Source organism: Astatotilapia calliptera, chromosome 18, assembly GCF_964374335.1.
Source record: "Astatotilapia calliptera chromosome 18, fAstCal68.1, whole genome shotgun sequence".
Taxonomy (NCBI): domain Eukaryota; kingdom Metazoa; phylum Chordata; class Actinopteri; order Cichliformes; family Cichlidae; genus Astatotilapia; species Astatotilapia calliptera.
The window spans coordinates 35491529-35508744 of record NC_137439.1 but is presented as its reverse complement, the minus strand read 5'-3'; the positions used below and the strand labels follow the sequence as shown (position 1 = coordinate 35508744).

General features: G+C 40.7%; 1 protein-coding gene across 4 annotated transcripts in view; it reads left to right on the top strand.

Moving 5' to 3' along the window:
• Window positions 1-15880, top strand: part of LOC145421712 (protein NLRC3-like) — a 29074-nt gene extending 13194 nt beyond the window's left edge. For 2 of the 4 annotated variants that reach the window (XM_080292321.1, XM_080292320.1), the window contains exons 2-12: window positions 1780-1911; window positions 1996-2097; window positions 3226-3304; window positions 3466-3652; window positions 6472-8272; window positions 8580-8753; window positions 11084-11257; window positions 11473-11646; window positions 12718-12891; window positions 14361-14407; window positions 14556-15880. In XM_080292321.1, coding sequence (XP_080148447.1) covers window positions 1823-1911; window positions 1996-2097; window positions 3226-3304; window positions 3466-3652; window positions 6472-8272; window positions 8580-8753; window positions 11084-11257; window positions 11473-11646; window positions 12718-12891; window positions 14361-14407; window positions 14556-15094 — 3540 coding nt within the window. In that variant the 5' untranslated portion in view covers window positions 1780-1822 and the 3' untranslated portion in view covers window positions 15095-15880. The remainder of the gene's footprint in view (window positions 1-1779; window positions 1912-1995; window positions 2098-3225; window positions 3305-3465; window positions 3653-6471; window positions 8273-8579; window positions 8754-11083; window positions 11258-11472; window positions 11647-12717; window positions 12892-14360; window positions 14408-14555) is intronic. The other 2 variants (XM_080292322.1, XM_080292323.1) reach the window with 2 other exon arrangements.
• Window positions 15881-17216: the final 1336 nt, after the last annotated feature.

Below are 17216 nucleotides of genomic sequence, written 5' to 3'. Positions count from 1 at the left end.
CAATAACTACTGTGCAGATTTCTGAAATGAAGAGAGGCAACGCTGAGCAGTTTTGGAAGGGTTGCTTGACTTGAAAGACTGATTAGAGGAGACCTGTCCTCAATGATGGTAACCCCCCAAAACTGGCAGAGCCCAGTAGAGTACTGCAGTCGGGACAAATAACCTCATAGGAGATGACAATGCCTTATAGGCAGTAGTCATCTTGTTGGAGCCCTGTCTCGAATGACTGTGTCAAGGAGAGAAGGTTTAGTGATGTTGGCGAAAGTGAGGGAGAAATTATGTGCACAGCGGAGTTCAGAAGTTTTAAAAGGAGTGATGGAGGACAGTATTTGGCCCTGGAAGGACAGTATGGCACTAACTGGTTCCTCTATTGGCAAAGGAAGGTTGGAGAAAAGATAACCTTGGAGAAGAGATAACCAAGAGTTTGGATGTATCCAACCCGGTGCAAAAGTCTTTTATCTCCAAACTCCAAACTGAATGACCGAGGCCTGCTGGTGGAATTGAATACGGGACTTTCTTGCTGTGAGTTTGTGTAGTGATTACAGTCACAACAAGGTAGTTTCTCAAAGCTCCATACCCTGAGCGGACAAGGCAAAAGAAAACGGGAGAAGAATAAACACATACATGGATATACTCTCTCGCTCAGATACAAAATTGATTTTTAAATTGTTCTTTTGTTGTTGTGTTTTCTCTTCCAATTTTAGAAATGTGTTAAAAGTGTAAAAAAAAAAAACCCTACAAATTCAGGAAGAGTGTATGGTCCAGTCAGTCATACATCTACATCTTTAAAAAAGACTAAACTGTAAACATTACCTTCTTACTTTGTGAAACAGTGAAAGTGAGCAACTGAGAATTAATCTACAGCAGTATCAAAAGCTATTACAACTTACTGTAGGCTTGAAAAGGAACTCCTGGGGCCTGTTCTTCACACTGCTAAACTGCTATATTCCAACAGGACTGATCTAGAGGGGAGCTGATGCAACAAACGTGGTAGGCAAGTACCAGGCCTGCAAGGCCAGATTTTAACAGAGTAGGCAGCGTGGACATCCAGAGAGCGTAGAGGCAGTTAGAACTGGGATATTCTCTCATTCATCAGCTCCATCCGAGCTCTAAAACACCTACACTCAGAGGATTAGATACTGGACTTTTTAAACACAAAGCTAATTTAGACTTCCTGTATTTGTCACAGTCACTGAGCGGACTCATGAGCAGGACTCCATTTAAAAAGAGATTGAACAGTTTATTTACCAAAAAACCAAGTGCTATATAAAAATGTGCAAGGGAAGACAACAGCTATAAGGAAACCTGGGGCAGGAAGGGAAAACCACACTCTTGTTTGGTCACACACAGAAAACGTCCTCTCGCCACTCGAGAAAACACTCACGAACACACTCCAGGGGAAAAGGCAGGTTCTATTGACATGGAGAACATGGTTAGTAGCCAGGAAAATCACAAGAGACAAGGAATTAACTAGAGAGAGCTGGCATTGCAAAGACGAGTGTCGTACAATGATCCAGCGATGAGAAACACTGAACAGCCATCTTAAATAGTCACTGGTGAGTCAGGATGATGCACAACAGATTGATTGCAGTTGTGTTGGCCAGAGGCGGGAACCCGCAAAGAATTCTGCCACGGCAGATGAGGGTCAAGAGAGAAAGAGACAACAATAGAGCAGCGAACAGGAGACAAGACGGGGAGACATTGGGACAACAACAATATTGGGATGCAGGTTCAATAGATTAACAATGTGCACATGAATGATTTGTGTTTCCTCTGCAGGTGAAGGTAGAAAGTGTGTGTGAGCTGATGTGAATTCAGCAGCATGGATCAGTGTAAGGAAAGAGAGGAGGGAGTCCCTCGCTCTAAAACCACTCTGTGTGGGGAACATGAGAGCCAGACCAAAGCTCAGAGGTGAGATGACCATTTCTAACTGTCCATGACTCTTCTCTATGTCACAGCTCAGCACTCCCATCACTGCTCCATCATTATTCACAGGAACCAACCTGCACCTCCACCCAGCTCTGTGTCCTTACAGAGTGACTGGTCTGAAGACCGGCCCATTGATTTTAAAGTTCATCAGGCGTCTGCTGTGGAGAGGTGAGTTGTTAGGAACATGAACTCTTTCAGAGTTGATTTAACTGCTTGGTGTTGTTGTTGCTGCAATGCAAACATGTCATTACCTCAATCACATTTAAATTGTCTCTTAATAACAAGGCTTAGGTTTCTAAATGACTAGAATCCACTTCAGCAAACAGGAAGTGATCAGTGACAACAAGTGACAAAATTTTCAGAATAGGGCTGTCCCACCACCTGCCAACAACAGAAAACATCCCCATGTTTAATGCACAAAATAAAGACATCAAAAACACACTCTGCATTGAAGTATTTTATTCTAATGTGAACTAATGCAGTGCGTAGTACACTGAAAATGTCTCATTTGGTCCCCTCAAAAGAGGAATTCTGTATAACAAAAATACAACTTAGAAGATATCTGAGATGCCTTTGATGATCTTTAGTAAGAAAACACTATGACAAATATTAGGGTACTCAACTGGAGTGAGGCAAATGGAAAACTGCACATGCAGAAATAAATGTTCACTTGTCGGCAACTATTATAATGGAGGCTGAAGCCTGAACCTAAAGTGAGTGCAGTTCAGCAACCAGATCTGTGAGCTGAACTAAGTGGCAGCAACATAAGCCTGTTTTATATTTTTTCACATTTTTAAGCTATTGTTTAGGAATCATATCTCAAAATGGTGCAATATGAGATTGGTGTGACTGGGTAGGTGCGAGAATGCATCTGGAAAAATAAATGAAATTGCCTAATACAGGGGTGGGGAACTTCCGGTGTCCTCCCGGCTTTAGATGTGTCTTTCATCCAACAAAGGTTATTCAAATGGCTACATTACCTCCTCAACATGTCCTGAAATTTTCCAGAGGCCTGGTAATGAACTAATCATTTGATTCCGGTCTGTTGACCCAGGGTGATATCTAAAACCTGCAGAACACCAGAGTTCCCCACCCCTGGCCTAATATATCTGAGATACCATTTAAAGCTTTACAAACTTGATTGGGATTGCATTTTCTGAGAACTAACACAGAGAAGAAAACTTACTCATCTGTGCTCTGTCCTTGAACTAATTAGATTAGATTAGATAAAACTTTATTAATCCCTCGGGTGTGTTCCTCTGGGAAATTCGGTAATTCTCCTTGATTATGCCACAGAGTGGACCAGGAGAGTTCAGAGGTTCCCAGTGGTCAGTCTGCCCAGGAGCATCAAACACATCTGGACTCCATATTTATGGTCTGTACAAGTACAACAACTACTTTTACATCTATTCTGTTCACAGTCATCTCCATGCTGCTCTTTGTAGACCAGTGGATGGTCAGTGTGTCCAACATGGATCTGATGTTTGGCTCCATGATTTCAGTCTGATTGGCTCATTCATAAATATTCTGTTCCAGCTGCTGGAGGACAACATCATCACTTTTGTGAGGAACGAGCTGAAGAAGATCCAGAAGGTTCTGAGTCCAGATTACCCAGAATGCTTAGAGAGTCAGAGGAGCAGCAGCAGAGAGGCATTTATGAAGATCACAGTGGACTTTCTAAAAAGAATGAAGCAGGATGAGTTAGCTGACCGTCTGCAGAGCAGTAAGAGGATTTATCTAAAGATTTAACCTTCTGTGTCATGGTACTTTGTCTATGTCTATGTTTCTGGACTTTACTGGGTTGCTGGGTTATTGGAATATCCTATACCACTAGTTTCATGGTTGTGTTTACCTTATGTATAAAGTTTGCTATGGTTAGTTGTTAGTTAGTTAGTTCTGCTCTTGGTTATCTTAGCATTTTCCTCCCTAGGGATCTATTCTTCTCTTGGGTTTAGTCAGCATTTTCTTCACATTTGGTTTTCCCTTTCTGTCTTACCAGATAGTCTTCTTCTCATGTCTGTTTTTTCCCCTCTCAGTCCCTGTGGAAAGCCTGGTGTGTAAGTCTTTCTCCATAATTCCTGTTTTATTTTGATAGTCTCTTCCTGTTTCCCATCCCCTAGTTTTCCTATGTGTGGGTTTAAGTCCTCAGTCTCCCTTTTCTTGTTGTCCAGTTGGCGGTTTTCCCACATTCTGTTCATCCCTTGCTTCTAGTTTTCTAGCTTTAGCTGTCTATTCTAATTTACAAGGCATAAAGTCAAACATGACTTTTAAAAACACAAGTGTAGGCTTATAAGGCCACGAAGGTAAAAGCTACATTTTCCGCGAAAATTATGTCACTTCCGGTTCCGGGCACGTAATGTCAGACATACGATAGGGCTTTGGAGTTGACGTCACGCCACAATGCATTGTGGGAGCGCCGCGCCATCTTCCTGGGCCACTAATCAAAACAAACACACTATCTTGGAAGGACGATTGCTAGAAACATTCTTAAAGCAGTTTAAAAGAAAAAGGACGGTACAGAGACAGATTGCATCTGGATGCAAAGAGGCAGTACTTGCATAAAATTCCCTACATTGGAAATGTGGACCCGTGGAGTAGAAACCCTGAAGACCTACCGCTATTGACGTAGCCTGATATATTATCGTACCTTGTCTGTGGAGTCAGCGCGTACAAGGGGAACCAGTTTCGCAATTAGAAATTTCTGGAGGGACACATCCAATTCACCAAAGATTGGGTAGGTGTAGTGGGCCGCCCACTACACCTGTATGGCTGGAGTCACGGAGACCTGCACCCCTGTCGCTGCTCTTCTGTTTAATGTAGAACCAACAGTGTTGATCTGTGGCACAAGGACTGTTACAGATGAACCTGCATACTGGGTTTTGCTGGGGAATATGACCAAGATGCAGCCAGAGGTTGGCCCTAAGATGGACTTCTCCTCTTCAGCTGCCCAAAAAAAGGCTCTTGATCAAAACATAAACAGACCATCTGTAGTGACAGGTAAAAGGAGCCGTCCTCAAAAAAAGAAAAATCCCACCTGCTACGGTGGAGGAGTTGTCACTGCTATTGAATACTTTGCTGGAACACAGTAAAGCTGTGGGTTGTGGGAATGACCCATAATGTTTTATCTACTGTCTAGACTTATGCCTGAAGTGCACTGCCATGTAAATAATTTACATTTACTGAATATGTACTGACTGAGTACCACTGTTCAAAAGTTGACTAAAGAAACAAACTAATTTTTGCCTTTTTAAAAAAAAATTAAAACCACTTTATAGATCATCATATCAGTTACAATGTAGAATCCATGCCATTTATAGTTTACAAATGACAAAATGTTCACATAAAATCATGACAGCGTTTACATGATAGCACCCACTGCTAACACTACTTAATTTACTGTACTTCTGAAACATTACTGCTATTTATACAGTACAAGACTTAAAAATATTTAACAGGAACAAGTTTCATTTTTCCCTGGTTTTACTACCATACTGTTCACCATCTTATCCAGAAGGGTCACCTCTTCACCCTCACATGGAAGAAGTAATCTGATTGGCATGGTGGTATGTTTGAAGCAGGTCTCTTGTGTAGCGCTGGAACTCAGTCACGATGTGTTTCATCCATTTCATAGGCTGGTTTGCCTGCAATAATGCCAAATAATTAGCAACTCTATAAATAGAGAGTAATTCTGCAAAATCACTCAGTAGGATGTTTGTTGTAATTTGCTATGACCTCAAAGTGCATCGAAAATAAAACTAATAAGCTATAAATAGTGATATGAACATATTTAGAACTTACCGGAATGAAAATGTCTTGAGCACCAACAGATATTTGGAGATGGAAGAGAACTGGATATCAGCTCGTCTCACAGCAGCTATCCAGGCTTGACGTCTTCACTTGGTAACATCCGATACATGAGCTCCCTCATGTTGCTTCCAGGTTGGGAAAGCATAAAAAGATATACCATTCTCAAGCTTATTCCCTTGCCGGTCGTGCGATCGAACATTACAGCCGACCACACAGCAAGTGCGAACCATGGCTGATGTGTGTGCTTTCGCTCCTCTTTTGCTTGAACTTTGTTTGGCCCAGAAAGATGGCACCTCAACCAAAAATCCTGGCCACGCCCCCTTTCGTTACATCACTCTCCAAAGCCCTTTAGTTCACACTGATGTCTATTCCAATGTAGGAAGTGCTATGATCGGATCGGCAAAGCGTGTTTCTGGAATATTGTGTTTTTGTTGGTGCCAGTGATTTTTACGCAAGTTTTGCAAAGCTATATATGGAAAGAAACAGTGACCTAGGACAAGCTGATGGCATAAGATGCAAGTACAACTCCTCCGGTTTCACATGCAAGAAAAAATTATTGCGCTAGCTTATGTGGTTCTACAGGCATTTAAAAATAGTTACGCAAAATGGAGCGTTCCCGCTCCGACTGGTTTTAAAGGATTAAATGTATTCAAACAGTGGTTTCTTTAGAAAATTAAACATGTAATTTGTGATTATTAAAACATAATTAGTTTCTATATATTGCTTTCCATCAAGAACACTTTGCTGCAGTTTGTCAGCATGAACTTAAATCTGCACTGAAGAAGAAGTTCCAGTGTGTGTTTGAGGGGATCGCTAAAGCAGGAAACCCAACCCTTCTGAATCAGATCTACACAGAGCTCTACATCACAGAGGGAGGGACTGCAGAGGTCAATGATGAACATGAGGTCAGACAGATTGAAACAGCATCCAGGAAACCAGACAGACCAGAAACAACCATCAGACAAGAAGACATCTTTAAAGCCTCACCTGGAAGAGATGAACCAATCAGAACAGTGCTGACAAAGGGAGTGGCTGGCATTGGGAAAACAGTCTTAACACAGAAATACAGCCTGGACTGGGCTGAAGACAAAGCCAACCAGGACATCCAGTTCATATTTCCATTCACTTTCAGAGAGCTGAATGTGCTGAAAGAGGAAAAGTTCAGCTTGGTGGGACTTGTTCATCACTTCTTTACTGAAACCAAGGAAGCAGGAATCTGCAGCTTTGAAGACTTCCAGGTTGTGTTCATCTTTGATGGTCTGGATGAGTGTCGTCTTCCTCTGGACTTCCACAAAACAACAATCCTAACTGATCCTAGAAAGTCCACCTCAGTGGATGAGTTGCTGATAAACCTCATCAGGGGGAAACTGCTTCCCTCTGCTCACCTCTGGATAACCACACGACCAGCAGCTGCCAATCAGATCCCTCCTGATTGTGTTGACATGGTGACAGAGGTCAGAGGGTTCACTGACCCACAGAAGGAGGAGTACTTAAGGAAGAGATTCAGAGATGAGGAGCAGGCCAGCAGGATCATCTCCCACATAAAGACATCAGGAAGCCTCCACATCATGTGCCACATCCCAGTCTTCTGCTGGATCACTGCTACAGTTCTGGAGGATGTGCTGAAAACCAGAGAGGGAGGACAGCTGCCCAAGACCCTGACTGAGATGTATACCCACTTCCTGGTGGTTCAGGTCAAAATGAAGATGGTCAAGTATGATGGAGGAGCTAACACAGATCCACACTGGAGTCCCAAGAACAGGAAGATGATTAAGTATCTAGGAAAACTGGCTTTTGATCAGCTGCAGAAAGGAAACCTGATCTTCTATGAATCAGACCTGACAGAGTGTGGCATCGATATCAGAGCAGCCTCAGTGTACTCAGGAGTGTTCACACAGATCTTTAAAGAGGAGAGAGGACTGTACCAGGACAAGGTGTTCTGCTTCATCCATCTGAGTGTTCAAGAGTTTCTGGCTGCTCTTCATGTCCATCGGACCTTCATCATGTCTGGACTCAATCTGCTGGAAGAACAACAAACAACCCTCAAATTCTCTAAATTATTTGACAAACCAAAACTTCAATCTCTCCACCGGAGTGCTGTGAACAAGGCCTTAGAGAGTCCAAATGGACACCTGGACTTGTTCCTCCGCTTCCTCCTGGGTCTTTCACTGCAGGCCAGTCAGACTCTCCTGCGAGGCTTCTTCACACAGACAGGAAGTAGCTCACAGACCAATCAGGAAACAGTCCAGTACATTAAAAAAAAGCTCAGTGAGGATATGTCTGCAGAGAGAAGCATCAATCTGTTCCACTGTCTGAATGAACTGAATGATTGTTCTCTAGTGGAGGAGATCCAACAGTCTCTGAGATCAAGAAGTCTCTCTACAGATAAACTGTCTCCTGCTCAGTGGTCAGCTCTGGTCTTCATCTTACTGTCATCAGAAAAAGATCTGGATGTATTTGACCTGAAGAAATACTCTGCTTCAGAGGAGGCTCTTCTGAGGCTGCTGCCAGTGATCAAAGCCTCCAAAAAAGCTCTGTAAGTAAACATGTGACTATACTTTTAGTTTTTAAATATCTATTCTAGTTAAAAAAAACTGTCCTGTGGATTTTAAAGGGAAAAAAAGAAGAAACTAAAAGCACTATCCCTTGAAATTTTAACGTATTTTAGATAGTATTTACAGTCAAATACAAGATGTTTTTAATGCTTCATAGCAGTAACACTGAACTGCTGCTAATCTATCTATTGTGATTGTGCGGCCCTATGAAATATCTAATCAAAATCCATTCCATTCTCCCAAACGTCTAGGACATGGTGATAAATGTAGGTGATTTTCTTTTTTCAGACTTAATGGCTGTTTCCTCTCAAAGAGAAGTTATGAAGCTCTGTCCTCAGTTCTCAGGTGTCAGTCCTCTAGGCTGAGAGAGCTTGACCTGAGTAACAACAACCTTCAGGATTCCGGTGTGAAACTTCTGTTTGCTGCATTACAAAGTCCACATTGTAAACTGGAAAGTCTGAGGTCGGCTAAATGTATAACTTTCGTTTTTTTACCCAGTCTAATCTGCCATTTTTCCTTGGTTAGGTTTAGGGATTAAATATCTGATCTAAATTATCATATTAAAATTTGGGACACATCGTCAGTAGAGGACCTAGGATTCATCGGCGTTTCGGCCATTATCACTAGACACGCTCATCCAAGGAGGCCCTGCCAGGGTTGATCAGGCCCTTGAGTGTGCCACTGGTTTATGTTAAAATTGTTATTTCTCTTCTTCTTTCTGCTGTTTAGTTTTCTACAGTTTATTCTATATATTCAATGCACCTGAGAAATACTTACCTCTAAAGGTGAGCGTCATCCTTTTGTTCTTGTGCCTCACTATTTTTTATTATTTCCAAATCTCAGTCAATTGCTATATCTATTTGATTTTCATAAAGTTCAATGACAGTAATTACAGCCTGTTATATATGTGTGTATATACAGCGGGGAAAATAAGTATTTGACACATCAGCATTTTTATCAGTAAGGGGATTTCCAAGTGGACTATTGACACAACATTTCCACCAGATGTTGCCATCAAGCCAAATATTGAAGTCATACAATCAAATCAGAACATATAAGTATACAAGTTAAACCATAATAAATAAAGTGAAATGACACAGGGAATAAGTATTGAACACACTTTATTCAATACTTTGTAGAAAAGCCTTTGTTGGTGATTACAGCTTCTAGACGCTTCTTGTATGGATAGACCAGTCGTCTGCATTGCTCAGGAGTGATTCTGGCCCATTCTTCCACACAAACGGTCTTTAAATCTTGAAGGTTCCTTGGGCCTCTTTTATGAACTTTAATCTTCAGTTCTCTCCATAGATTTTCTATGGGATTTAGGTCAGGTGATTGACTGGGCCATTCAAGCAACTTGATTTTCTTTCTTTGAAACCACTTCATTGTTTCCTTGGCCTTGTGTTTGGGATCATTGTCTTGCTGAAATGTCCACCCTCTTTTCATTTTTAGCTTCCTGGTAGATGGCAGCAGATTTTTATCCAGAATGTCCCGGTACATCTCTCCATTCATCCTGCCTTCAATAATATGAAGTCTGCCAGTACCCCTTGCTGAAAAGCAGCCCCAAACCATGATGCTTCCACCCCCAAACTTGACTGTTGGTATGGTGTTCTTGGGGTGGTGAGCAGTGCCATTTCTTCTCCAAACATGGTGTGTAGAATGACTGCCAAAAAGTTCAATTTTGCTTTCATCTGACCATACTATAGTCGTCCAATAATCCACAGGCTTCTCCAAATGCTGTTGCGCAAATTTTAACCGAGCCTTGACATGCTTTTTGTTCAGCAATGGAGTCTTGCGTGGTGAGCGTGCATGGATGCCATGGCGGTTCAGTGCATTGCTTATAGTTTTCTTTGAAACAACAGTACCTGCTGATGCAAGGTCTTCCTGAAGTTCTGTCCGAGTGGTTCTTGGCTCTTGGAGAACCCTCCTGATTATTCTTTGGACTCCTCGGACAGGGATCTTGCGTGGAGCACCTGATCGTGGCAGGTTTATGGTGAACTGATGCACTTTCCATTTCCGGATAATGGCCCCCACAGTGCTCACAGGAACATTCAGCATTCTGGAAATGCACCTATAACCATTCCCATCAAAATGCTTTTCAACGATAAGATTACGAAGATCTTGAGAGAGTTCTTTGCTTTTACCCATCATGAAGTCTTTCCTGTGTGCCTTCTGGGTAATGAGGAGCCTTTATAGGCCATCAATTAGGACTAAAGCAGCTGATATCAATTAGTACTGATAGGGGACAGGATTTCTCTATCAATACTGACAGATTTCAGGTGATCTCCTGGCTTTCTATGTCATTTTGCCCCTTGTTATCTCCATGTATTCAATACTTATTCCCTGTGTCATTTCACTTTATTTATTGTGGTTTAACTTGTATACTTATATGTTCTGATTTGTTTGTATGACGTCAATATTTGGCTTGATGGCAACATCTGGTGGAAATGTTGTGTCGATGGTCCACTTGGAAATCCCCTTACTGATAAAAATGCTGATGTGTCAAATACTTATTTTCCCCGCTGTATATATGTATATGCATGTATGTATGTATATATATATATGTAGATAGATAGATATCTATATTTATAGACAAGCTCGGGTCCTCTACCAGAGGTCTGGGAGCTTGTGGGCCCTGTGCATTTTCTTAGCTGTTCCTAGAACTGCGCTCTATGGATGTGTGTGTGTGTGTGTGTGTGTGTGTATAGCCAAATCTAGAACCTCCTCATTGCACCATGAAAGTATTTTGAATCCATGATGTTTGATTTTATTCTTGTGTTCTTTATGTCTAGTTTGAGTAGCTGTTTCCTCTCAGAAAAAAGCTGTGAAGCACTGTCCTCAGTTCTCACCTGCCAAACCTCGAATCTGAGGGAGCTGGACCTGAGTAACAACGACCTACAAAATTCAGGAGTGAGGCTTCTGTCTGCTGCACTGCAGAGTCCACATTGTGCACTGGAAACACTAAGGTCCCATCCAACAATGTTATATTGTTCTTTAAATGACATGATTAACCAGTCTAAAGTAGCTAATAAATTTGAACTTAACATGTTTCTTGTTGTATCTCAGTATTTTTTAATTTCTTCTAAATCACGGGGAATTCCCACATTTCTGATGTGTTTAAAACAAGGCAAAATTTATTCCAGCCAGTCCCCAAACTGTTTTTGTGTTCTTTATTTTCCAGATTGAGTGTCTGTAACCTTTCAGAGAGAAATTGTGAAGCTTTGTCCTTAGTTCTGAGCTCTCAGTCCTCTAGTCTGAAAGAGTTGGACCTGAGTGACAACAACCTAGAAGATTCAGGAGTGAAGCTTCTGTGTGCTGGAGTTGAGAGTCCACACTGTACACTGGAAAGTCTCAGGTCAGGATTCAACTCTCCATAATGCATAATCAAGCTTACAATTTCTAATAAATGTTTATAAAATTGTCAGGTGCATTTTATTTGCCTTTGGTTTGATTAGTAGACCCTGAATCATTGTCTGAAATATTTCCAAATCATCAGCAGGAATTTTGGACTCTTTTCTCATCGTCTCATGTCTTTTATTGTGTATAAGGAAGATTCAATTCAATTCAATCTTATTTATATAGCACCAAATCACAAAAACAGTCGCCTCAAGGCGCTTTATATTGTACAGTACAATAAGATAAATGTAATACTGGCATCCCCGTTGTGATCAACACCAATAAAATCTAAAACATTCTGATTCTGACTGATGCTGAAAAAAATATGTACATACTGACTAAAAAGGTTTCAGTTGATCTAAAATGCTCCAGCGAGTAGTGACTGTGAATAGAAAGTTAAAAACTGTTATTTCCAAATTGGCTTCTCTTCCTATGTCCCCCATTGAGTCTAGAATTAAAGTGTAAATTCTTGTTCTCAAATACAGTTTTGCCATTTGCAATATTATATGTTTGAGACATCATAGTACCCATATCTAAACAAAGCCAATTACTCTCAGTCTGCAAAGTTGAACTTTTTTAAAATGTTACAACAAACCCTCCCCACTATAATCTATGAATCTCTGAGTTTCTGTATTGAAATATCATTAAAATCACAGTAAAAACTGTTAACCCAGCAGCAGTGCAAAATTCAAAGTTGGAAAAAATCAAGAGGTGCATGGCCAAAGCAACACCAAAGTGAACCAGGGCCCTGTTTGCACTGAGGAGACAGAGACAATCTTTGCTTTTAAGATTACACCTCAAACGTTTTTTGTTTTGTTTTTTAAATTGAATCATATAGTTACAGTTGAATCAACAGTCCCTGAGCCTAGTTCTGTTGGACATCTCTTCCTGTTAAAAGGCAGTTTTTTTCTGCCCAATATACCCAAGTAGAACTCCAATAAAATGTCTGTTTTTTCAGGCATTCTCTGTAATGTTGTAGGGTTTACTGCTACATAAATATTTATGGATTGATTGTTTTGTATCTCTGCAGTCTGTCATGCTGTCTGATCACAGAGGAAGGCTGTACATCTCTGGCTTCAGTTCTGAGCTCTAATCCCTCCCATTTGAGAGAGCTGGACCTGAGCTACAATCATCCAGGAGCCTCAGGAATGAAGCTGCTGTTGGCTGGACTAAAGGATCCCCGCTGGAAACTGGACACACTAAGGTATGAAAAGAATGTCTGAAGAAGAGGAAGAGCTGGAAATATCTTCTGTGTTGTTCAATCACTTGCTATTTGATTGATGCAAATGTGACAATGACACATGCCAGAATATTTTCAGAAACACAAATATTAATCAAACGGGATTATAAAGAAATACTAATCAGTGTGGTGTACAAAAAGGACTAATCCAGGACCAATATTCATAACTGGATTTTGCTCACCATTTATTAACCTGTTTGGATAGATGTCTGTATGTTTAATGGCATAGTCTTTTTAAAGAATAATCCCCTCCCTCACTTTTGACTGGATTCAAATTAGATTAATTTCTGTTTAGGGACAGTGCAAGGACTAAGCCTAAATTGATCAAAATGTTAAAAACAAATTATTGGTAAAGTTGTATTTAAGTGGACTGTGTGACAACCTAACAACCACAGGGAAATTATGTTGTGTTGTGAATTTATTATAAAAAAAAAAAATCATGTTCCAGCTGTGGCATCCCACTAGATAATAGTGAAGACAGTGTACCCAGCCACAAGATCACTTGGGGTAAATGGCCCTTATTCACCATGTAACCAAGGGTCCTTGCATCTTGGCAACTAAGTTTAATCTAGATGAAGGGTGTTTGTCTCCTAGTGAAAACTGTTTAAGCATAGCCCCTCTTTTTTTATAAGTGCTGCTGATTTTGCCCTGGAGCATATCCTCTCGTCACAACTAGCCCTATGTGTGTAGTTTTGCTCTAAGAAAATATTTCATTTTTTACTCGGTTTGGACCTTCTTCACTTTTCATTAATTAGGTCCAACACCCACAGGATTTGCTGCCAAACAGCAGGTCAAAAGGAGAAATTCCTGCAGAGGTGTGGTGCACTTCCTAAACTGCAAACAAAAAAGTCAATTGCATTTCTTGTGAATTAATTTATGAATTATGACCTTTGAAGTCTTTTTGAGATGCTCCACCAACCTTTCACTCTGAGGCTGGTAGATGCTGGTCTAAATAAATCTAATGCCAAGTAATTTGTACTGTTCTTTCAGTGTGCAAGACATGAACGAGATGGCCAGTATCTCTTTAGGGATGCTAACTTGGGAGATTACCTGAAACAGTGCCAGCATCACAGTCTTTGTAAAACTACTGTGCTGCAGCACTGACTCAAGACATCATGTTGATTAATCTTTTAGGACTAATACAAAGATAACCCTGTCTAGAGAAATGGCAGTCTGTCCTGTGCACATCTGATTCGCCTCAGTCATAAAGCAGGATGGGGCCAGACAATAAAGTCTTTAGAGAGGGTCATCTGTGCTGTGTTTCCTCCATCCGGGACCTGTAACAGTCTGGAATGAGGAAATGGGACAAACACATCTCTACAGAATTTCACTTTGATGAACACTATGAATGTTCATGTGTATGAGAGCAATGTAATGTACATGTGTGCATGCTGAAAGAGACTGTGCTGGTCTGACCCCCCTCCTCCTTTCAGGGTGGAGCCTGCTGGAGTCCGATGGTTGAGACCAGGTCTGAGGAAGTGTAAGTGTGTTTTTAATGGGATTCATGAAAACAAAGCAGCACACATTCAACCATCTTCATCATGTCAGGAGTCATCATCAAAGTGTCAATCAATGAACAGATGATGGATCAATAACTGCAGCTGGATTGTGTTTGTTCTCTCCATCAGATTCCTGTCAACTCACAATCGACACAAACACAGTGAACACAAAGCTCCAACTGTCTGACAACAACAGGAAGGTGAAACGTGTGGAGGAGGTTCAGTCATATCCTGATCATCCAGACAGATTTGATTACTGGACTCAACTACTGTGTAGAAATGATGTGACTGGTCACTGTTACTGGGAGGCCGAGTGGAGCGGAGACGTTGAGATATCAGTGAGTTACAGAAGCATCAGAAGAAAAGGAGGAGGTGATGGCTGTCTGTTTGGATTTAATGATCAGTCCTGGAGTCTATATTGCACTGATGATGGTCCTCAATTTGTCAGACACAATAACACAGGAACATCCATCTCCTCCTCCTCCTCCTCCTCCTCTGTCTCTAACAGAGTAGCAGTGTATGTGGACTGTCCTGCTGGCACTCTGTCCTTCTACAGAGTTTCCTCTGACACTCTGATCCACCTCCACACCTTCAACACCACATTCACTCAAACTCTTTATCCTGGATTTAGGTTCTTGTTTCCAGGTTCCTCAGTGTGTCTGTGCTGAGTTGAGTGTAAAGAGTGTCTCCTGTTAGAGAAACATGTCATCACGAATGACATCATTAATGACATTAATACATTTGACATATGTTTCACGTATTATAGACCAACAAGGTATTTTTAGCAATTTAAATACAAGTAATCAGTTTTGGGCAAAAACCAGAAATCGGTTTTTGGCAGACGATCATTTTTTGGCACAACACCGGTCATTATTACACATGTAATTTATTATATAAAATATATAAACTAAATGCCATTTAAACTTATAGAATCTAATCTTTTGTTTTCTTTTTGTACATAGCACTTTATCAAACTGTTGTCTGCTACAGAGTTACAAGTATTATACTAGTAGTAATATAGCATCCACCATGTCCTGCTTGCATATTTCTGAAAACATCTTAGTGGTGTGGCAGCCATGGAGTGAGCCAGCCCTGCAAACCTTGTGGATGGACGATGCAGTGGACAGTGGGAGGAAGCATGCTAAAGTTCTTTGCAGACAACCCTGTGAGATTCTACAATCACCGACCAGAAAAGACAAACCGCAGGTCTCAGTTGCAGCACCCCATCTATTTCTGATCTTGCTCCAGCAGATTCAGCAACACTGCCAGAGACTTCCTGTAATCTATTACAGTTGTTACAGAAATGATCCAGGAACAGGTCACTCAGGTTAATCCTGTGTAAACAATGGTAAATATTGTTTTTTCATCTTTACATACTGTGTATTTGAAATATTCTGGTTTAATTGTTGTTATTTATTTTATTGCTATCAAATAAATATCCATGTAATATTGTTCATAGTTAGCGTTATGTTCATCATGTTAAAAATGCCTGTAAATCAAATTGAGTTCAGTATCAATTATTGTTTGTGTTAATCAATTTATTAATAACATAAAACCTTTAAACTAATGCAACACATATAACAATGTAACAAATATATTCAAATACAATACAATACAATACAACTTTATTTGTATAGCACGTTTAAAAGACTGGCGGTACACCAAAGTGCTTTACAATAAAAACAGGAAAATTAATACATTAAATAAAAGACAATTAACAAAGTACCACATATGTCATCAGGTAAAGGACACTAATTATACGGCAATAGAAGGAAATATAAGAACAAAGTACTAAGAACAGATATAGCTGAAAGATAAAGCACATAACTAGGAAATTGAACCAAATATAAAATAGGGACACTAACTAGATGGAAAGGCTATGTTGAATAAATGCGTTTTTAAACGGGATTTAAGAGATAAAACGGAGTCTGACGCACAGGTAGTGATAGGAAGGTTGTTCCACAGATTCGGTGCAACCAGGGCAAAAGCACGGTCACCCCTAGATTTACGTCTAGATCTAGGCTGAGCCAGGAGTAATTGGGCTGAAGAACTGAGGGCTCGCCCAGGGACATGTGGACTATGGAGATCGACCAGATAGCTAGGGGCTAAATTATTTATAATTTTAAAGGTGAGCAACAATATTTTAAATTCAATATGATATTTTATGGATAACCAATACAAATCAGCAAGAACAGGGGTGATAGAGGTATGCTTTCTAGTACCAGTCAGGAGGCGAGTCTGTGAAGGAGAGCAGAGTGAAGACCAAATTAGAGAGAATTACAGTAACCCAATCTAAAAGTTATAAAAGCATGAATGAGTTTACAAGATCTTTATGAGGGACATAGTGCTTAGCCTTAGCAATAAGGCGCAGTTGATTTGATTACTGAAGACACTTGTTTGTTAAATTTGAAAGAGCTATCCAGCAGGACACCTAGGTCACTAACCGAGTCAGAGAAAGAAGTGGCAAAGGAACCAAAGGTATCAGTTAATAGGCCCCTAGGGATATGGTTGCCAAACACTACAATCTCCGTTTTCTTTTCATTCAGGATAAGGGAATTGCCTGAAAGCCATTCTCTAACTTCTCTCGTGCACTCAAGGAAGCAGTGCAACGAAGGAGCAATGTCGTGATAATGATGTATATGTATGATGTAATGTATACTTTATTGAGGGGCCGATGGCGCAATATGGCAGCCTCGCCTCTGTCAGTCTGCCCCAGGGCAGCTGTGGCTACAACTGTAGCTTGCCTTCACCAGTATATGAATGTGAGAGTGAATGAATAGTGGAATTGTA